At 44.2% G+C, this 23,042-nt stretch overlaps 3 protein-coding genes across 4 annotated transcripts; 1 reads left to right on the top strand and 2 right to left on the bottom strand.

Annotated features, from left to right (window-relative positions):
• Window positions 1–2,078: 2,078 nt before the first annotated feature.
• amer1 (APC membrane recruitment protein 1) lies at window positions 2,079–6,586 on the bottom strand. The gene has a single exon (XM_062988285.1). It carries the CDS (start codon window positions 6,584–6,586, stop codon window positions 3,692–3,694), a length of 2,895 nt encoding a protein of 964 aa, XP_062844355.1. The 3' UTR covers window positions 2,079–3,691.
• A 2,352-nt stretch (window positions 6,587–8,938) lies between these two features.
• Window positions 8,939–16,144, bottom strand: mtmr8 (myotubularin related protein 8). 2 transcript variants are annotated; one of them, XM_062988286.1, is made up of 14 exons: window positions 16,010–16,144; window positions 14,505–14,627; window positions 13,858–14,020; window positions 13,617–13,774; window positions 13,411–13,539; window positions 12,857–12,991; window positions 12,619–12,751; window positions 12,394–12,503; window positions 11,858–11,983; window positions 11,684–11,733; window positions 11,054–11,254; window positions 10,739–10,867; window positions 10,288–10,414; window positions 8,939–10,177 (listed from the first exon to the last, which is right to left on the bottom strand). In XM_062988286.1, exons 1-14 carry the CDS (start codon window positions 16,031–16,033, stop codon window positions 9,881–9,883), a joined length of 1,905 nt encoding a protein of 634 aa, XP_062844356.1. In that variant the 5' UTR covers window positions 16,034–16,144; the 3' UTR covers window positions 8,939–9,880. The 2 variants fall into 2 exon arrangements, with proteins under 2 accessions (XP_062844356.1, XP_062844357.1); XM_062988287.1 differs by having other exon boundaries at window positions 8,939–10,174.
• A 5,342-nt stretch (window positions 16,145–21,486) lies between these two features.
• On the top strand, window positions 21,487–23,022 carry shisa2a (shisa family member 2a). Its single transcript, XM_062989150.1, has 2 exons — window positions 21,487–21,766; window positions 22,386–23,022. Exons 1-2 carry the CDS (start codon window positions 21,487–21,489, stop codon window positions 22,817–22,819), a joined length of 714 nt encoding a protein of 237 aa, XP_062845220.1. The 3' UTR covers window positions 22,820–23,022.
• Window positions 23,023–23,042: the final 20 nt, after the last annotated feature.

Below are 23,042 nucleotides of genomic sequence, written 5' to 3'. Positions count from 1 at the left end.
TTTTATAATGAATTGATCACTTTTTAGCATTTTATTAGAGCAGAGAAGTTTTAAAGTCTGGGTTGGGGACAAGGCCAAAGTAGCAAAATATTGATGTTTAAATCATCATAAAAAATGAAAATGAAAATCATAATTATTTTGGTATGTAATTTTTTTAGTGATGCAATGAATGATCTTTTTAATACCTAAACTATTTGTTTTGTAATAAAGTATTTTTAACACAAATTTATAACGTAGGGACGTAAAAGTTCCCCCAATTGAAGAATCACCCAAATACATGATTTTGGAAGCTGGGTCTAGAGCACAGGGTCAGCCATTGTAAGGCGCCCCTGGAGCAGACAGGGTTAAGGGCCTTACTAAAGGGCCCAACAGTGGCTGCATGGTAGAGCTGGGATTCAAACTCTTAACTTTTCAGCTGACAAACAAACTAGGCTCCCACTGTCTCTGTGGTAACAATAATAATAATAAAACCAAAACCAGAAGCAGCCCACTACACCTGTACAGGTCCGGGTCCACTTGACTGGGTACACACTCCAAAAGAAATAACAATACTGGTCTCCTACATTGTGAAAGTCTTTTCTTCTGGCTGTTTGTTTCAGGGACGATTAAACTGAGAACTGAAGTCATCAGGTAACCACATACAAATCAGAATTAGGGATACCTCATTAGCTTCCCCATTAATCCCCCATAGAAACCTCATTAACCACCCATAGAAGCAGATATACCCCAAAAATCTGCTATACATACATTATCCTTAATAAAACTTTAGCATCGTTCTGAAAGCATTAACCTTTTATTTTATTACCAGGCCATGAACTCAATGCTATTAATAAATGTACAAAAATGAATAATATAAATACAACTTCTTACCAGTTGATTTCCATCTACAAAAACATGCAGGAAGTGGAATGGCCGGTCCAAAATGTTCCCAGGTAATTCTGTGACTCCCTGCAGCGGATGAGCATCCTTTACATGATAGATTTCCACAACTGTGGACAAGATCAAGCAGTTATTAATAATTAATGAATAAATTAATGTAAATAAATGAATAAACAAAAGGCACAACAGAATGTCTAATCATTTTTTGTACATTAGAATGAATAATAACTGTATGCACTGCTTTATGTTCAGGAATAACTGTAACTATAATGTTTTCCCATAATTGAATCGATCTTCTTATCACTTCTAAAGTTTTTAATCTATTAAGATTTGAAGGCTGGTGTTCCTTGTATGTGTAGTTCTGTGTTGTACCGACAGAGGGCATTAAAAGAATAAAAACGAAGGTGAATCGCACTTGACAAAGACTCAAAAGAGGTGAGATGATCACCTTCGTTAATGAAACGGCACCCAGCATCCCTTCACCTCCAGCTACTCAGTCCTACCCTGGTATAAAGCAAAGCTCCTACCTGATGGTATGAAAACCTGCAGCTACATCCTCCCTCAGTCGATGATGAAGTACAAGGATCATCGGCTAGTCTAGGCTTATGAGCCAAAACTTCAAAAGTACTCTTCATGGCCGAACGTTTGCAAACTCACCTTTTAGTTAGTTTTTTGACATTCCACATGGTCCTCGTACGGGACGTGACCTGTACAAGCACCAACAGCTCAGCCATGGAGCCACAAAATCTCACAGAATAGCAGATTTGTAGCACATAGTGTACTGGTTAGGTTTCCATGGCCGAGCAAAGCCAAGTCTTGACTGGAATGGTGTAAACAAGGGTTGCTCATCTCCCCTTCTGGAGGTCCATCACCCTGTACGGACTTAAGTTTTCCTTGCTCCCCTTGGCCATCAAAGCCCCAAACCTTTGCCAGATACCCTGGTTTAAAGTAATGTGTTCCAACGTTGACTGAAAGAGAGAGAACTAACCTTGTATGCAGAGCTGCACAATTATCCACGTTAATCTGAGTTATCCAAGTCGTGGTATGTAAAAATGTAAATGTAAACTTTAAAGTTGAAGTAACCAAAAAATGACTCCATGAATATTTTATCTTTTTAAGTTATGGTAAAATAGGGGGGTGAAGGGGGGAGGTAGAGTAGCCCAAAATTCCCGGCACCGCAAAAAGATCACACGTGTACCTTGGTTTGAGATGGGAATTTATTTCCAGTTGAGAAGTGTGCATGTAATGTTTTAACTGTGTGTTTGGCTACAGGGACGTGATCTCACACACACAGTTTAATCGTAGATGTTTAAACATTCACCGTCTGGAAATACATCCATAGAATAAAAAGCCTGTGGTTTTGGCTTACATGTGCCAGCCAATAAAAGTGTAAACATTCAATCACTGATTACAATAAAAGAAAATAAATGTACAAATTAAAACGATAATAAAATTATACAGCATTGATTTGTTCACGGAAGTGCGAGAGCAATCGTAAAAGACCAACGTCAAGGAATTGCTGTATTGACACTTCGATAACCGTCCTTACATTTATAAACTGATGTCGACTGTATTAATGATTATACGGTATATATGATGAGAAGTTAAAGACTCAGCACAGCTTGTAACTTCCAGAACCTTTGAAGAAGAAGTTCTTCGTCTCATGTCTGAAGCTCTATTACATCCTTAATTACCGACTATTCATCATAACGGATCTCTGAAGCTCGTAAGACCAGATTTTGATCTCTGCTGCGCTCAGCTTGCTGCCTGTGTAACCAAAACATCGAGAACCGCGGCTTTACAGCATTAGTTAAGGTTCCCCAAAAAGCTTTAGCCAGAAGAAAGGTCCAGATAACGTCGACTTACCTGTCGAGAGAAAATGTTACCTGTGGTACTGAACTAGCAATAGGAAGGTCACCGGTTCAAGCCTTACCACACCCTGATTGCGTGAGGCCCCTAATGCTTAATGTCTTGAATTGTATTCGGTCACAATTGTAAGCTGCTTTGGATACGTGTCCACTAAATGCTAAAATGTAAACCGTAGCTAAATAACAAAGACATAAAAGAAAATATTTCTGAATATTTTTAACTTTGAGGAATCCCCTTGACCCCTTTACCGCAGAACGTTTTCACTCCCTTGGGGGTCCTCCCTGGGTGCCACATATTAATTCATGCATTCATGGACGTATTCTTACCATTCAGAGGCAACTTCTGTGTTCGGGATGCGCTAAACGTGAGCGTTCTGCACCCCTACGGTCTTCAGTAACACTCGGCACACAGCGGCTCACAAACGTGATGCAAAAATCTCAAAGTACAAACGTTACATTTACAATAAAAGAGTGTAAACATGAGAACATACAGCATATCAGCATAAAGTGTTCAAATAACTCAAACTGTGTCCAAAAATGACTCCCGAACACCAGCGACTTCCCTATACACACAGCTAGCACCATCTCTGAGCAGGCTGGCTAAGGGCTCTCGGCGGGGGGCTTATTTTTTTTATAACAAAGTGTTTCAAAACAAAAAATACATTTAGATTTCCGGTCAACAAGGATCTGCTACATGAAAGCCACAAATAATAAGAGAACGCAACACTTGGTAGCTGTACTGCAAAGCCGGAAATTACAAATACACGAGAAATAGAATCAAAAACTACAACCACTACAAAGTATAATAGCTTATCTGGTGATGACAGCAACAGGAAATTGATGAGATTCAAAGACGGTCAAGAACCCGTCAGTACGGGCTTTTGACCGTAAGACCTTTTGATTCATTTTAATTTTTTAATCAAGCTTGTTTACGTTACGTTTAGTCACTGCGGATACTCCCGCTCGATATCGGTCCTTCTATTCTTGGCTGTAATCTCCCTCGCGGCGTCGGATCGGTCTGGACGAAGATGAGGTATACCCTGCGTGATACCGACCGGCCGATTTTTCACTCCCGGAGGATAGCTGCAGGGGTACAGATCGCTACGACCTGCCGAAACGTTTCCTTCAGCACTCGTTTTGGTGCCGCGTGCCGCACTGCTATTGTGATAAGTTGCCTGTAGGGGTAGATATGACGGTCTGACTGTTGGTTGGCGGCCGGAGGGACAAGCTGACACTTCCAACCAAGGGGAACCCTGAAGGGACCTCTGCTGCTGCTGGGACAGGCTGGTATCTTTCTTGGAAGAGTCAAAGTCACAAGCGCGTCCTGGTCTCCAGTCGTCTCTCGAGTCCCGGACTGCTTGTCGCGGTAGTGCCATGTCACAGAACCCGGTTTCAGGGTTGTTTTTTCTGTGTTGGAAGGATATCACTTTATTCCCATGAGCAAGAACGGAAGCGTACAGCTCGCTAGTCTGGTGTTCTAGACTATCGGTATCTAAAGAGCGACTCCGCCGGTTAAGCGAGAGCGGAGCTGGAACCGGGGGGCCCGGGCGGCTCAGGCTGAGGTGTCGAGGAAGGCTCGCGATACCCCAAGCGTTGCTGAACAACAGACTTTGCTCGTAGGCATCGAACGTTCTCTGATCACACTCGGCGAACGCGTCCTGCTGCAAATAGCACCAGTCATCCTCAAAGTCCTCGTACGGGGACGCCAAGTCCTCCTCTTCCTCGGCAGGCTCCGGCTGCTCACACTCGCCCTCGTTCTCCATGTCCACCACGTCGAAGGTAACGATGGCAGGAAGTGCACTTAGGCTCGGCCCGAATGGCGAGCTGGACTCGGAGCAATCCAGGCTCTCGGTGGAGTTGCGGTATCGCCTGGAGTTTTGGGTAAAATCGACCAAAGCTTGTGAGAAACAAACCATCAGATCCTCTTGAGATTGGCTGCCGCCCCTTGTGGGTGGTAAAGAGGGATCTGAACCCTTGCACTGTTCTTGCTCGGAGTACATGACCGCATCCTGCAGAGGGCTTGGCGTCTCCGATACTTGTGGGCTTGAACTAGAATCGGCAGAATTCACAGAATCCGAACCGTACAACGTTCTGTGCTGGAGCCGACCTCCACCATGTTCCTGTAAGGCGTGGTGGGATCCTTGCGCCGGTCGGCCGCCTTGCTGCTGATGCGGCTTATCTGCTGAGTTTTCGTCGCCGTAGAAACGATCGCCGTGATACGGATGCTGATCTTCGGATGCGTTCCTGAGATTCTGCAGCTCGCAACAGAGCAAGGCATGCTGGATCCTGCTCAAGCGCTCCTCCTCCGTCTCCATGGCACCAGTTTCCAAAGCAGCCGAGGACAAGGCGTAGAGAATGTCCGCTTTATTTTGGTTGTGTCCTAAAAACCCTTGACTGTCCTTCGAGGCGACTTGAGGACTGAGTAATTCGTCGTCTGCTTCAAAAAGTTCATAAAGGGCGTCGCCGCTGTAACTGTCTCTGGGGAGTCTTTCCTTCGGTGGGCAGTCGCGAGTCTCCTCGTCGGCTCCGGGCGTCGTGGAATCGTAGTACCCCTCATCGCTGTTTGGCACTGATCCCTGTCGGTCACTTTGAGGAGTCAGAAGATCAGTAGGTGTAAGGGCTGCTTCGGTCATGCCCAAAGGACTAGTGCCAGTGTTGCCACTGCTGGTCGTGACCTGAAAGGAGCTGGTGGGCTGATCCGGGGTGGTCGAGGGGCTGAGGGGCTGCTCCGATGGCAGATAGCAGACCTCGCTGCCCTCCGATTCCCACAGGCTGTCCAAGTACTCGTTGTCCACTTCATCCGGAGTCGCCATCTCCTCCCCGCCGCCCTGATAAGTAACGAGGCAGGAGCTTCGTTTGCCGGCGCTACGACTCGCTCTCTCTCCCGACACGGAACTCTCGGCGATGCTGACATCATCCTGGTCTGCGATGATGTCGCCACAGCCGGTCAGCGAATCGAAACTCTTAAGAGACGAGACGTCTCCGAAGACCAAGTTGTCAGACGAGGTGGACAGCGCGGGCAGGTCAGCCTCGGGTAAATCGGCGCGTAGCTCGACTAGGCGTAGCATCTCAGATTCCGCAGATAACGGCTGCTGATACGTAACCAGAACACTTTTCCTTCTACGTTCCTCCTCCGTATCGTCCTCCGTTTTCATCTGTTCACTTTCTTCCTCTTCATCTTCTTCAGGCACTAGCATGTCATGTTTTGTACTGTTTTCAGGAGCAGAACCAGACGGTGTCGGAAGATCGCCGCTACAGGCTTCGAGAGGCACGTTCGGCTGAGACGCTTCACTCTGATCACAACTGTAATCACCGAGACGATCAAGGTTCGGCGACGCGACACGCACTATCTCACCCGAGGACATTTCGAAGGTCTCGTTCTTTTCCGGCTCCACATTTTTGTTCTTCCGGTGCCTCCTGATGCTGCTGAAGAATCCTCGAAGACCTCGCTTCTGTCTAGGCAGCGACTGCGACCTCTCGAAACTCTCCTGCAGTTTGCGCGGGTCGACCAAGCTATTCGGATTGTGAAATTCGAAGTCCGCTGAGGTCACGTCGCCGCTGCCTCGGACGCTGTCGTCCCAGCCCGCCCTGCTCACGCCATCGTAAGTCTGGCTCTTGGTTACACCCGTTTTGGACGAGCCCCTCGCTTGGCCTTTCGCTCTTCCGACGAAAAAGCTGGGCAGCATACAGATGCTCTTCCGGCCTGCGAAAAACCTAAAGGCGGTCTTCCTTAGCTTTCCTGTGGGACACGTCTGGGGCTGCTGAGGATCATGGGAGATGGGTTCCGATGGTGGCCCTCCAGCCGCACCAGGAAGCTCACTTCCTGTAACAGATTCCATGGCAACTTAAACCTGTTGCTACAGTCGTAGGTCCATGATAAGAACTATTCTCGCATACGCAGATACAAGGATGCCGGCAAAGTCACCTCGTGCCATGTCACATCTGAAAAGCAAACACATATACACACTGTTAGGCTACAAACGGCATGAACGCTGCATCATACCGGCTCCATTCAATAGCGCACCCAAAGTACGATCACCTAAAGTAACAGCTCAGCCAAAATCTGATGATAAATGATGCGGAGCAGAATGAGTTACCTGGGAGACGAATCCCCAGCTCGAGGTACAGCCACACGGAGCTGATCAGTCCAAGGATAAATTGCTCCTATCAAAAGGCTGCTGATTATTATCATCTTAGTCCTGCACACCCTCCTTTTTTTAATATTAATTGCACACTTTGCAAAAGACTAACACGGGTACACGGGGCATTAGTATTGGCGCACCTACCTGCCCAGTTGGTCAGCTAATGAAGCATCGTGTTCACTTCTGAGTAGGCATTATGTTGATTACACTAATGTTTCTTTAAAATGGCACCATGAAAATGGGTCGTTCAATCCGCTTACACAAAACATTCCAAGTGTAGGACTGTTGATGGATGTGCTTACCTAAAAGTATTTTGGAAATGTTGTTTACTTTGGGCTGATGGAACATAATAGACCCCTCTGAGTGGTTGCCCATTTTGAACAAGACTGGACAAGAGACCTTTTGTGACCTGTGCACTTATTAACACTGTTAAACACGACACGCTTGATTTATTTACAAGCCACAACGCAAAACAAAACGAGACTACAGCCGTTCTGCAATTAAGCTATTTCCGAGATCACAGATTTTGCTATATTTAAATATTTCTTCCAAATGTACTTTGCTGACAGACAAATTTTGGTCTTTAATCTACCTGCCGCTGGTAAACAGAACGCATTTTTTGGATGTGTGGACGTGTTTATAGTAGAAACTGATCCATACAGTAGATTCAGAAAGTAGATAGACGTCCGTCCAACAAGTTCTTTCATTTCTTCACAGGACTGGAGCTCTTTTAGAGTCTGTTGGGTTAATTCTTACCTCCCTGACCAAGATCTTTTAGTTTGGATGGCCAAATGTGCCAGACAGCCAACACTAAGAAATGTCAAGGTTGTGCCAAGAGCTTCTATGCTGAATTATATCTGTGATAGTGATGCTGGGGGTGTGTTGGCCAGCCAGCGTGTGACAGGAATACGGTCTGGAACACGACAGCGTTTCAGTGTGAAGTAACTAATGTACTATTAGATCTCCACAGAGGTGTTTCTAATTTAATTAAGGGTTACAATTTACTAAAGTGAAATATTAAAATTATTTAATGCAGACTGATTATCTTACAAAAATACACATAAATATGTATTTAACACATTTTAAAAGAACATTAAAACACACACAAACACGCACGTTTGGTCTAAAATCAATACATTTCTGGATTGTTTCCACCGTAGAAAACAATCCACCTACTGCTGTTATTATTTCCTACCCGTTTTCAACAAACCACGCTTGCTTAGTACATGATTGGCTCAAAGGATTTAATCTCAGGCTCCGATTGGCTACCAAAAAAAAATTTGCCGGAGCGACAGATAAACCAGCCAATCACAAGGCAGAAGGGCGGGACTTGTCAGAAGATGGGTAGGATAAAACACAATGCAGTACAGGCTAACGGTTCGTTCTGCTAACGAGCTAATTTTAGCTTTCACGAAACCGATACTTTGAAAGATTTCGTGCGTGTTTTTAATTATGCTGCGTTAACAAAAGCGCACGTTTAGTGCAAGAAAATAAAAATAAAATAAAACCACGCTCACCGTATTAAGTCTCCATTTCTGTAAAAAGAACAATCTGTGCAGCTCAGAGCAGAGGGACCAACTATTGGCGCTCAACTTCCGGTTAAAGCGCAATGCACTTTGGGAAATGGAGTTTAAACTCCGCAGGGCGCCAACGTTAGCATATTTTTAGCATTTTAGCTGTGAACAACCGCCACTTATTTAATTCCAGGGCTAATTCTACATCATATTCCATAGAGATTATGGACAGTAGTGTTTCTATACCTGATCATGAGCTGAAAAACAAATTGCATAAAACACTGAAGTTTCTTTAAAACGAGCTTTTCTTCATGTCTTATATATAGAGAGCTAACTTTGTGCTGGAACATGCTGTAACAAGAAGGGACCTTCCCTAAACTGTTGCTGCAAAGTTGGAAGCATATTCATTGTTTTATATAACTGATTTATTACCCAATGTGTCCCAATACATTTTCCATATAGTGTGTATTTATAAAATGCTTTATAATTAAAAGAAGTGTAAACGCTTTGCATCAAATCAGAAGTGATTCAGGTATATTTTAAAATATGTGATTTATTAAAATGCAAAATTAGATGCTCATATAAAAATACTAAATATTCACAGAAAACAGTGACAAAAGCAAAGCGACAATCGTGGAATTACAAAGAGTAGAAAAAGTAAAAAGAAAAGTGCAAGAACAAAATCGAAATGTTTTATTTACTATCTTCTTTTGTGCTATTTGGGGTAAAAGAATCACGTTTAACTGAATCATCACAATAATAAGAGCTTAATGGTAAAAATGGTTTCCAAACAACGACCGATCGAAGACTTTAAGTAAAGAGTAACAGTACAGGTCTAAATTTGTTTTGTTTGTTTTTTGCTGCTTTCTTGATCCTGTCACCAGCAGAAGGTTCCTGAGGCTCTAAATCTAAATCACCATTTCTATTCCCTTTCATTTATTCCCTTTAAAATTTAACAAGTCAATTTCTGTTTGCTTTAACAGAAAATACATCCAGGCAGCGATTTCACAAAGCAAACAGACGTAAAGTTACGTAAAGTTAGCTGCTTAGTAGAAACGTTCAGTCACAGCGCTTGATATGTTCCATCAGTTTAATTCATGATCACATGGCTCTATAAACCTTGGTCACCAGGAAGGTGCAGGGGTGCAGCATAGAACCGTGTCATGGTTTTCCACCTCTATAGAGACGGTTCTCGTTGGTCAAAATCCGTCTAAAACCAAAACGTGCCGCCATGATCTATTTTAATTCTACTGTAATGGTTAATATAGTGTAGGTGGGTTCAAGGTGCGTGGCTAAATGTTTTTCTATTGAATTGTCACTATAGAATTTTTGGCATGATGGTGTTGGGGCAAGTGGGTATGAGGAATTAAGCGGTGTATCTGACCCCATAACAGCGCATTTTGACAAACTGACACTCCCGTGTGCATATTTTGTTCACTTTTGCATTTCGGGTCGGTTTCAGATTTCAGTTTTGTTACTATGGAGATTGGAGAGCATCCTCCCTCTCTACCTCCTCTTTGGAAACCTGGGTTACCAAGGTAACAGGTTTGTCCTTCATATTCGCCTCGGGTTCGGCCTCAGCCTCGTCCCGATCGGACGTTTCCGGGTCCGATTCCGCCTCTCCCGCAGCACCGTTGGTCAAAGACGCGCGGCGGTCTCCGTCGGGCCGGTTGAGCGGCGGGTCGGGTGTGGTCTCAGAGCGGCCGTTCTGATCAGGAAGCGAGCCGATTGGTCCGCCTGGAGCTGGGAGGACTCCGTCAGCGATGGCCAGCTGCTGATTGGTGGATTTTAGGATACATTTAGTGTAAGGCTTCAAATCCCAGAATTCCACTTACTTACAATAACTAGCGAGGAATCGACTACAATTCCCAGAATTCCACTTACTCTCTGTAGTTCAGTCATGGTCCGCTCCTCCTGTGTTTGTCTCAGTGTGAGGGCGAGCAGTGTGTCCAGCGTGGACTGTCGAGGGTGCATGCCTTTATCATAGCAGTTATACATCCCACACCAAAACCTGCAGCACACACACACACACACACACACACACACACACACACACACACCACTAACGTAAAAAAACAATACAAATATGGCACAAAGCATCCACACCCTTTCTAACCACTGAGATTGGTCCCAAATTTCAGCCACAAACCCCCAAAACCACGCCCGCCACATCCAGGCACAGCCCTGACCTGTTTTTGTCATCTCGATGTGTGCCGTGTGAGGTGTAAAACACACCAGTACTGGACTCCTGAGCACCTAAGCATTTTAATGTCCACAAACATTTGACCATACAATAAAAGTGTGTGTGTGTGTGTGTGTGTGTGTGTGTACATACTTGAAGTGCAGCGGCAGGGTGCTGGGTCGCAGAATGCCGTTGTGTGTGGTGCGTTTGTACACAGGGTTCCTGAACTCCTCCTGAAGCTGCAGTAGATGTGGCCACACCGAGAGCGTCCTCTCCCTCAGCCTGGACACAGCACACACACGGGTTTAATCCGCATCCGCTAATCAAACGCGTAAAGCAATTTAGCAAAGCTAATCTGTGCTACGGGGAAACGCTTGCTCTGTAACCGCGTAATCTGGATGGATCATCACTGGATGGATAATTGTTTTGGTGCACAAAAGCAGTGTGTGTGTGTGTGTGTGTGTGCACCTCAGCTCGTGTCGTTCTCTCTGGTTGTTCCCGATGAAGTTGCCGTACTGGCAGGAGTAAACGTGGTCGTGGATGGACAGCAGGAGGCGCTCATTGAACTGAAAGGCGCAGGGGAACTGCTCCATCAGCTGCCAAACGCACTCCACGAACTGAGTGAACACCGGAGACACCTCCTTAGGGTCGCCGTCCAGGTGCCCACATCTGCAACACACACACACACACACACACACACACAGGTAAGTACCAGAGCATCATGAATAACCAATGCAACCATACATCAGGATAAATAGTTGACATTTATTCACACACTGGTAGCTGTGAATAGTTTGACGAGGAGCCACCATCGGGGCCCCAGACTAGACATCACAGAGACCCGGACTTGTGTCTCAGCAGTGTAACAGGCCTGATCAAGCCCCCAGCAGAGATGGCTGTATCATAACTGCTGCAACAGTGACCCCTAGTGTACGTTCAAAGCACCAGTATGAATGGTGGAGAAATCCAGAGAGCATAACATGTTCCTCAGTATGTGTAAATGTTCCCTGTAGGAAGTAAAACAGGGTGAATATTTCTACATGTAATGTGGGGTGAACACTGATACCCCTGACTGAATATTAGGGTGAATATTGTTACCTCTGACTGAATTTGTGCCCAAAGGCGATCCACTCTTTTTCTACCAGCACCTACAATCACACCAGAAAGAAATGAGTAGAATTTCTATATACAGAATGTATCCAGATCAATAGAATTAGTGTAGAATTGTTGAAGCAGAAGTGTGTGTGTGAGTGTGTGTGTGTGTGTGCTTACCATGAGTCCTTTGATGGTCCTGTAATAGGGGTCCAGTAGGATGCAGGCAAGAGAGCAAACCTGAGCGGTTCGATCCCATCCGTCAGAGCAGTGCACCAACACACTCGCACCTTCATCACCCACCGCCTAAACACAAGCAGTTCGACACAGATATTTCTATTGAATAGGGATACAGGGATGTAAACATAATGTGGGTGAACAGTGTTACCCCTGACACTTGCACCCTGATACCTCTGACAGAATTCTGGGGCGACCACTGTCAGCATCCCTGAATACAACAGGTGCTGCATCCCAAACCACATAGTACTTAACAGCAGAGACCACACCCTAAACCGGACACCCTCCCATATTTATGTACTCACACCAAGGGGCGAATTCCAGAATTTTGGAGTAAACATTGTTACCTCTGACTGAATTTTGGGGTGGAAGGAAGGAATCCGGAAGGAAGCCCCCGCGAACATACCCACACTTTCTGACCAATCAGAATCCAGCATTCGACACCACATTGATATAAATAACATTAAAGAGGTGCGTACCTTAGCCAGGAAGACTCCGGCGTCCATGACGGCTTTGATGTGTCGCAGCCAGCCAGAACTTTCCAGTCCGGTTAGATAGTCGCTCATCGACGGAGACTTCTGAGCACACACTGCCCCCCCCCCCACACACACACCCAAAATAAATCAATCAATAAATAAATAGAATTAAAACCTTTTAATAGAAATCATGCACGTAAAACAGAGCCTAATACAGAGCGTGCTCACACTCTACAAGTTTCTGCAGGCTGCTCCTCATCACGTGGATGTTCTCGATGCCCTGGAAGTGGAACCTGATGTTGGCGTAGTTGTCCTCGTTCTCGTAGCCCTTACCTGCCGCACGGTTAGCCATAGCGTTTAGCTAAACACACACACACACACACACACACACACACACACACACACAGGTGTATTATCGCTCACTGGTGTAAACAGGTGAGACTGGATAAAAATGACGCTAGGCTACCTTTGGCCGCGTGTCCACGACGTAAATGAACGGCGAGTTAGGATTAGCCTCGCTAATAGCCTGCAGCATCTGTTCGTCCTCCACACAGCGGGAACTCAGACCCGACAGCGGCTGACTGCACCGACAGATCGCCGCCTTACGACACAAACGCATAAACAGCGTTATCAGTGATCGGCTGCTCCGGTCTGGCGTCAGACGGACGTGTTTTCTCAGTGTGCGCGGTATGGTCAAAAGTATTGGGACGCCTGAACGTGAGCGGTATTAAAATAGTGTGACCTCTGTGTGATCTTCTCTGTGTTTGTGTATGGGAATTTGTGCCCGATTGATTAGTCAGTGTTCCGGTTCATTTTAGAGCTGTTGAGTGGGGCTGAGAACACTGGAGCTTTTCTTCATGGCATTCTGGAACAGGAAAGGACCTTCCCTAAACTGTTGATGCAAAGTTATATAACTAATTTATTACCCCGGTTGGCAACTGTTAATAATTAGAATGTGCGTCCCAATACTTTTGTCCATGTAGTGCACATGTGTGTGTGTGTGTGTGTGTGTCCATATACCTTGGTATCTTTGTGGTAGTAGGACAGAGCGGGCAGTCGCCCCCGACTCCTGAACTTGGCACTGCCTGTTATGGTAGCAACACTGGCGCATTTAGGGAAGCCGAGTACCGACGGGTACGTGGAACAAAGCTAAAACACAGAGAAGAGTTGATGTTTACAGGAAGACGATGTTTAAAACTGCCGACTCAAACAGGAAGCGGTGGTACCTCGTAGTTGGCGTTGAGGTCGCTGATTTGCCAGTAGTCGTTGGGCAGACCCATTCGGTTAAAATCGGCTGCCACGTCGATGAGGTTCCACCCCTCTCTCCTCTCGCCCTCCGTCTGTTGAGGGTTGTAGATGAACGCGTACAGTTCCTCCTCCTCCACTGAAATATCAAAACAAAAGGTTTCAGTGCTGACCGTCACCTCTGACGTCGCCCCTGACCGGTATCAAAGGTTACACAGCTACCTGGTTGGGACAGGCGCAGGAGGGACAGGTGAACGTCCTGAGCTTCCTTCTCTTTGGGCAGCAGCAGGTGGAGACGCTGGAAGGTCTTACACTGAATGAGCAGCGGACATCCTGACGTCGTGAGAGGAAGCTTCTCTACAGACGAGATGTGATGATGTGCAACCTACACACACACACACACACAATACTGCATTAATTACATTTACAGCATTTAACGGACGATTTAATGAGTAATTGGGGGTTAAGGGCCCTGCTCAGGGGCCCAAAAGTAGCTTCTGCAGGATCTGCATCAGGGATTCTCAACCACCGGGTCTTGGACCAGCCGCAAAGCGCCCACTAGTGGTCCTTGGATTAATATTTATTGCCTATATCTTATATTGTTTATTATTTTTTCATTTATATCACTTAGACACAGTACGCTGGTCAGGGTTGCGGTGAGTCTGGGTGCCACTCCGTCACTTACCGAGAGGGCCAAACACACACTAAAGTATGGAGGGGGGAGCATCATGATATGGTGCAGCTTCTCTGCAAACAGTACACTAGCTTTTGTTTTTTACCTTTTTTGCACGTGTCACATTTAATTAGTTACAAAATCAATCAAAATCCAAATGTAATTGCTAATTAAGAAAAACATGTCACTACGTTACCCAAGTTTCCCTGCGTGTGCTGTTGTTTTGCTCCACGTAGATGAGATGCGTCGCTGTGAGGTACAGCGTGCCGATGGTCGTCCTCTTTTCAGAGTATCTGTCCAACAGCTTCACACATTCAACCTGAAATAAGAATCAGTACAGAACATTATGTAGAAATTCTAATCTTACAGCTGGGTAACGTTCTGAAAATACTATTAAAATAATTATTACATTACATTACATGAATACATTTAATCATGTGATCACACCAGAAAATCTTCTGCTCATCTCCCACAACAGTGTCAATTTATCTAGCAATTTTAAAACCTAGGTCCCGGCACCTACAGTTGGCAACCGTCATAAGCATCATGTGGTTGCATGGAAGCATGGGTGACCCTCCTCCTGCTGGCACAACACTTTCAACACAATCTGCATGGAAGCTTTCATGGCCCTTTTTGCAGGCTGGTCATCTTGCATGATTTAAACAAAGATAAAACAAAGACTATCAGGATTTTCAGGAATGATTTAAAGAAAGCAGTGTGTGACTCTCCGTCTATAATCTACAGCTCTTCTCGATCAGGACAGGAGCAGTGCATGACTAGTTTGAGAGTTAGGAATATTGCAGTGTCTCCATATCCGTGTCCCGGAACTTCCTGCAGTGGTGCTGATCAGCAGTTCTTTACATTGTTAAACCAGACCCTTGTGAACCTTCCACACAGAGCTGTTATTAGACTTTGTGACACAACCTCAGGTCTGTGAATAACATTTGCATCACTCGTCTGGTTTACTGATAAACCCACAGAATCACAAGAGTGGAAAAGTGCTTCATTAACTTCACAAATGATGGGTCTATAAATGTACCTAGTATTTATTGTATTGTATTTATCTGCACTGTGAATGTTGCATTTTTTGCATTTATGTTTTGTGTTGCACCCTGGTCCTGAAGGAACGTGGTTCTGTTTCAACATGTACTTACATAGAGCTAAAATACCAAAAGTGAATCCCTACAAAGCCATGAAGAAGGTAGAGAGCTGGTGTTTTTGTATTTGGAACACAGATTACAAATCTGAACTTATTTACTGTACAAAACATTCTTAATAAAATTACATGCAAAATAAGAAACAATGCAAAAAATAAACAAAACACAACACATGGAAAAGTTTTGACACCCTGTCAAATACCATGCTGTGCTGCTTTTTACTGGGAAATAAGAGAACATATTCTTTGCAGGGAACAAACTTAAACATGACCTTAAAACCTTAAACATGACATTACAGACTTCAACATGTTTTGCAAACTTTAGTGCACAGTTTCGATTCATTTGCTATTTTTAACCTACCAATATGTTAAATGCATCATTACTATCGCACATTCCTCATTTAAACCTAGTAAATGTGCATTAAAAGTTTGTTCTTTGTAAAAATGACTTTTTCAAGTAATAAAACATGTTATTACAACCTGGGTGTCCAAACTTCTGCAGCAGACTTTATACACTAACATTAATGCGCTTTTTAAAAACGTACCTTTGGTGTTATGATGTGCTCCATGTTCTGTGTGGCTTCAGTCTCGTTTTTATGTTTTTATTTGTATTTTGGCGTGTTTTGGTTGTTTCTGGTGAACATTGTGAGCAGGAAATCAGAGACTTGTCGAGTTTGACACTCCACTGACTACACAACACATCAGCTGACCTGATCCAAATATCGCGAGATTTCATCTGAGGGAACATTTTGAATAGTGAAAAGTACAAATTAATTCGCTTTATTGGTGATATGCTGTATTTGTGGACTAAATATATAAACTAGATAACTTACTGTTTGTAACATGAAAGAATATAGCAAGGGGACGACATAATTGCTGCTAGAAAAGCGCTCGCTAGCATTAAGCTAATGATAGCAGGCTGGTTAGTTGGTGCTCACGGGACTTGTAGTTTTTACACTCTGACTGGACTACAATTAACGATTTCATTTGATTTTTCAAAAACAATATTTTAATTCGTTTTTAAATCACATTACTTAATACGATATTGTTATCATTTCTATTTAATTCATTCAGTTCACTAAATGCCTCATCATTGTTGATGTTACGGTTCATTTTTAGCACAACCACAACACAACGAATACAACAGATATACACCCAGGACAGAACACCAGGTTAATCTCAGCTCATCCATCACTTTCACTCACTTTCACCTAATGACATTTAAAGCATCCAATCTACTTTTGTATGTTTTAGATAGTACCAGGACACAGGGGAAACATTTATACTCCTCATAGACAGCGGACAGAGACGAGAATAAAACCCAGATCCCCGGCACCTTGTTGCTGTATGTGAAGCATGAAGGTGGTAGCATCATGACATAAATCTGCTTTCCTGCAAACACAACTGTAGCATCAGATTTCTTAGGTACTATATTAGTAATCAGAAGATCGCTTGTTCAAGCCCCACCACTTCCAAGTTGCTTTTGATCTTAATTGCTTGTATTGTGTGCAGTCACAATTGTAAGGGTTATTTACTTATGTCTGCTATGTGCTGTCAAGAAACTAAATCTGGACAACAAGTCTAAACATTATGGTGCTAGCATGACCTAGCCAATCTTCTGAGTTTAATTCCATTAAAACTAGTTTGTTAGACTCTCACACCCTTGTAGTACTACGAATAGTTTGCCAAAAGGAAAAATGACACCCCAACGGCAAGGTTTTTGTGGACTACTTTTTCCTCATTTTGATTATGAAACATCTTTAATTATGTTTAGAAATATGACGTAGTTGTTTGTATTTAAAGGCACAAATACTGAAGACAAAGGTCCTTGAAAACTTTTGTGAACGAGCAATAGGGACCCAAAACCCAAAAGGTCCCATAGTAGACTTAGTGAAATTTACTACACATGTGCGTTTGACCCTGTCCAGTAGAAATATGTCTGGATTCCTCTTTAACCTCTCCCCCGTCCACACTACACTCACCCCAGGGGTCGTTGTTCCTGCCGGGTGGCCCCATCAGATTTGCCTAATTGTCTGGGAGGACCCCCATCGCTCCTGCCATTGTTACTGTAACGACCTCCTGACCTTCAGTCTGCGTTATCAGATAACGGAGGATGTTAGCGCTGGAGCCGCACACACACACACACACACACAGATAAGTTTATATTAGAAAACAAACATAAATTAAAACATTCAATTTAATTGTCATAACTTTTAGGAACTAAGTAAGACAAAAGAGTTGGGACAGACACGTGTTTATCACTGTGTTCCATCACCGTTCATTTTTCATGACACTTTTAAATGGTTTTGGAACTGAGGACACTAATTGTTCCAGTTGTGCAAGTGGATTTTTTCCATTTTTGCATCTCTAAAATCCAAATATACGCCTTTGCGTCAGTGGGACAGTTGCAAGTCCACCCAAGCCATGGGCAATTGATGCATCTTTCACTGATATCAGTCCTGGTAATTTTCCATGGAATGGAAAACTGGAACATTTCTCCTGAAAACAACCCACATCTGACCACAGCACACGTTTCCACTGTCTTTGCTCCACCTGAATGAGCTTGGACCTAGAGAACCCTGTATGGAGTTGAATTATGACTTTCTCTTTGTGTAACAGAGTTGGGTAACATTTCTTGAGACAGCAGCAGATTGTGTTAAGTGACAACAGTTTTCTGAAGTACTCCTGAAGCTATGTGGCTGTATTTATCACAGCAATGCTGTCTGAAGACTCTAAGGTAGCTCACATTCAGCGGTGGTTTCAGGCCTTGTCATACACAGGCTGAGATTTCTTGCAATTCCCTGAATCTTTTTATAATATTATGTACAGTAGATGGTAGAAGTCCTAAAAAAAGTCCTGATTGGCAATTCTCTCACAAAGTTTGGAACACAGTGGTGAGCCAAGACCCATCATTATTTCGTTGGATCCTCCTTTTATACCTCATTATGATTCCCTCACCTGAATGGTTCAGAACAGCGTAGCTTGAATATTTTATAAATATTTGATAAGCTAAAATGAGTTTTGTTACGTTGTTTTTGTTACGATTGTGAGACCACGTGGCCCCTCAGCGCTCCTTCATCATTACAGTTAATCTTTTTAACGGAATATTCAACAAATGGTGGATTTAAAAGGTAAATACCATCAGTGCTTGGATTTAGCCTAGCTTAATCCTTCTCTCTCTCTCTCTCTCTCTCTCTCTCTCTCTCTCTCTCACACACACACACACACACACACTCAAACTCAAACACACACACACACATGGCATTGTTCCCCGAGATGTCTCTAATCCTTTAGCGGCTAGTTAAAGTCTATCATTGTGTGTTCTTGAATTAGCATGCTAATCTAAGAGGCAGCTTTTTGTTTACCTGATGCTAATGCACTAGCTCTTAGACAATAGCAGTTTAGGTTCTATTGTTTCAAAGCTAATCTGTGCTAATAACGGTGATGCGGTGGAGCTCGAGCCTCCAGCCTGAGGATTAATCACATCAGGACCCTGTTAGTCAGGATAAAACTAAACCTGTTCTACTGCTATGGCTAAGCTAATCACGTTATAATGAGATACACACCGTTTTGGTTCAGAAAGCTTAAAACAATAATTGCAACTTTTTTTTTCTTACAAATTAGCATTTTTCATATACAGTATAGAATCCAGAAATCTAGGCCTATTTATATGGACACAGAGACGTCACTGCTGTAGTCAGTCATAAACATCAACGAAGAGTTAGGAGTCCATGTCATGAAGTGAAATCACATTATTATAGAACGTGTGCATATTTTGGGGCACAGAGGTAAACTTCTGCAGGGTTCGAATCCCCAGCGGTGCTATCGGCCGGTCAGGTGTCCACATACAGACATGATTAGATGTCTCAGCAGGTGGAAAGATGGCCCAGGTTCCACAGTAAATAAAGGTCCTGTTTGGGCTGTGTAACTGCAATGAGCTGAGTGATTCTGGGGAAAACCGGACCCACTGTGACCCTGACCAGGATAATTTGGGTTTAGAAAAACATGACAATTAAGTAAAAAAATGAAAAGCTATGAATAAACTTCAGTTCCATTCAGTTATAGAAAACAAACAGTGGAGGGAATCATTGAAATTCCAAGACTTTCACACAGCGGCTCTTTTCCCTACAGTGCTCCAGGAAATGTTGCTAGCAGTTATAATATTGTTATCTTGTCATAACTGAGTTATAACTGTTCTAACATCTACAGTTGTTTGGATGTATTATTTGGGAGATTTTGTGATTTCCTGGATGACTTGTCGCTTATCTTTGGCAGGAATTTCACTGGAGGAACCGGCTCCTGCTGTGGTTTGGTAGAGTCCTAGTGACTTACAATTGACAACCATGTTTTGTTTAATAATGTACCGTATATTAATTAATATGAAGAAGCGTAGCAAGACGAGGAATTGGAACGTGCCAGTTACTCTATGTGTGTGTGTGTGTGTGTGTGTGTTAGACAGACATGTAATGGCAATCAGCTGACTGCTCGGACTCTGATAAAATAAACAGACGAGCCTCACTGTCTCTAACCTCACACACACCTACACCTACACACACACACACACACACATTCCTCTCGGCTCCAGACGTCGGGGGTCTCAGCATGTCGTAACAACACGCCATCTATCATCATAGATCAGCTTAAACTGTTTTCCAGCACTTAGGTGTCATTAATGTCATTTTAGGTCATTAAGTGCAGAACAGTTAATGGGATGTTAAAAAAAGGAAAGACAACACACACACACACACACACACACACACACATTTTTCATATTTTGTGTTTAGTGGTTTAAATTTGTTTTAAATAATTTTTTGAACAATGGTTTAAAATGACAGTGGTGTAAACATATAAAATACTACAAACAATTAACATACATATAGCAGCATTTAGCAGACGCTTGTATTCAAAGCAACTTACTGCACAATTATCACTGAATACACTAAAATTGAGCGATTGAGCTTAAGGGCCTCGCTCAGGGGACCAACAGTGGCAACTTGGCAGTGGTGGTGCTTGAACTGACAACCTTCTGATTACTAGTCCAGTACCCTAACCACTGAGATACCACTACATCATTAAATCAATGTGATCACCAACAGACTAGTCGAAGCGAGCAGTTGAATCTTTGTTATGTGGCAGCTTTAAAGTAGAAAGCAATGTAAAGCTCGCTTGTCTGTGGACAGTCTCACCACTGGTAGAGCAGATTCCACTTCATGCCAGATCTAACAGCTAAGATCAGATCATCCAGAATAATTTTCTCTCATCATTAAGTGACAAAGTTTTATTTGAATTTTCTTTTCATTTTCTTCTTTCTCTCGGCTTTTTATCCTGGTCAGGGTTGTGGTGGGTCACTGGGCGCAGTGCAATAACACACCCCAGACAGAACTAGGCACAACAAATCATGTCGATAAGCAGATGCACGGCCAGGCGATGAATTTGACCGCTGTGGATTCGAACCCTGGATCCCACCCGTGTCACCCGAGCGCCCTTTAAATTAAATTCAGAATTTGTTAATATTTATAAGAATTTTAGAAATAAAAACGTGTGTGAATGTTTGTTATGAATGAAATAAAAACAAAACCAGTTGAGAAAAATACTGAGAACTGTTTTTATTTTGTGGTTGAACGTAATTTATATTAACATTATTACTTTATAATGCAATTAAAAGTTGGTTATTTATGTAGGAAAAATAAATGAGTGAGTAGATGTTGGTTATTAACATATTAATTAGCGGTGTGTAATGACGTCATCAGGAGTGCTAACAATGCAAGTCTGAGTGAATCAGCTACAGATCCCTCAGTGCGCTGTACTGATAAGGTGGAGACATGCTGGGAGGGGTAAATGAGGCTGGGGGAGGCATGTGGAGGGGGGGGGGGGGGGGTGGAAAGGGGGTGGATTGGAATGTGGGGGTGGATTTGGGGGGGTCGGGGGGCTGATATAAGTACACACGCACCGCAGAAGCGCTCAGTTTACTCACACGCTGCCGCGCCGATTTTTTCTGCGCCACGCTTTGGAACTATTACACATGAACGCGCTCTGTCTCCTCGTGCCCGCGCTGCTGGTGCTGGGCTCGGTCCCGCGCGCGCTCTCGGCAGAGTACTGTCACGGATGGCGGGAGGTTGGCGGCGCGCGTCACCGCGGGTTCCGATGTCCCGAGCGCTGGGACGGCGAGGGCGCGCGCTACTGCTGCGGTGCGTGCGCGCTCAGGTACTGCTGCGCGTCGCCGGCCGCGCGCCTCGACCAAAGCACGTGCCCGGCAGAGACGGACTACTTCAGCGGGGGCGCGCAGGAGATCCAGCCAAGCCGTGAGTACAATTACTGTCTGTTTACTGGTTTGGTTTTAATGTTTATTTATTCATTTATTGCGACTATATTGCTATGTAAAATAAGTTCAGTGCCTCACTATGGTGACCCCATAAGATAAGATAAGATAAGACTTTATTGATCCTGAAGGAAATTGCAGTCACCATGCTATTCTATTACTTGAACTTTGGATAAATTCTGTAATCATAACTGCTGGTACTGGACTTGTAATCAGAAGGTTGCTGATTCAAGCCCAACCTGGGACAGTTTAGGGTCCCTGAGCAAGGCCCTTAAACCCTCAATTGCTGTAAGTGGCTATAAAAGCCTAGATATTAGGTCTGTTTTTTCCTCTGTGTGATCTTTTCATGAGTATGTGGACGTCTCAGCTAATTATTTCAGCCACACCCATTAATAAGAGATGTATGGAATAAATAATATGCTTCCAACTTTGTGGCAACAGTTTGGGGAAGTTCTCTTCTTGACTTCAGGAGATGGCACCTCAGTTTTGGGCGATAAAATTGGCTACATTTATCTGTTACCTATAGTCGATCAATCAGACCCCATTTTGTTTCTTGTTTAGAATTAAACATGAACTAATTTGTCTGTATTTTCTCTCCTCAGTCCCGACCTACCTGCCGTTCGTGATCGTGTTCAGCGCCTTCCTGTCCTTCGTCCTGCTCGGCGCCATGATCTCGGCCTGCTGCTGCCAGTGCGTGAAGCCCAAACCCGCCGACGAGCGACCCAGTCCCAACCAGACCAGCCTGCTGGAGTCCGGGGGCCCCTCTCCAAAGAGCTCGGCCCCGTCCTGTACGTCCAGCTCTGGGATCCCTCCGCCACGCCCGACCCCGTCCGACATCAGCGTGTACAGCGCTTTCACGCCGTCGTACGTGGCTCCGATCCACCAGGGGGTGCCGCAGTTCTACCCGAACTATCCGAACTACCCGCTGCCTCCGGAGCACACCATGCTGATCGCGCCGGCGTTTCTGGATGCACATTCGCACCCACACGGCCAGCCGTACCCCCAGGACCCCGTCTACCCCGTCGGCGCTGTCTGATGGGGTCACTGGACTTGATTGGTGTGTTTCGGGTACGATTCGGATCCCTCGTCAGATCAGTTTTATTGCCAAAAAGATCACAGTTTTTATCTAATGACGTCTCATCTGGTTACAAATGAGAGATTTAAGACTTTTGGTGACTTTTGCTGCTGTAATGTTGCTTCTCATAGGAGTGTTTCATGTCACAAACATTTTTGTAAAATGTAACATGGTTGTTTTGTCA

The sequence above is a fragment of the Trichomycterus rosablanca genome, chromosome 26 (assembly GCF_030014385.1).
Source record: "Trichomycterus rosablanca isolate fTriRos1 chromosome 26, fTriRos1.hap1, whole genome shotgun sequence".
Taxonomy (NCBI): domain Eukaryota; kingdom Metazoa; phylum Chordata; class Actinopteri; order Siluriformes; family Trichomycteridae; genus Trichomycterus; species Trichomycterus rosablanca.
This window is presented reverse-complemented; position numbering and strand designations above follow the sequence as displayed.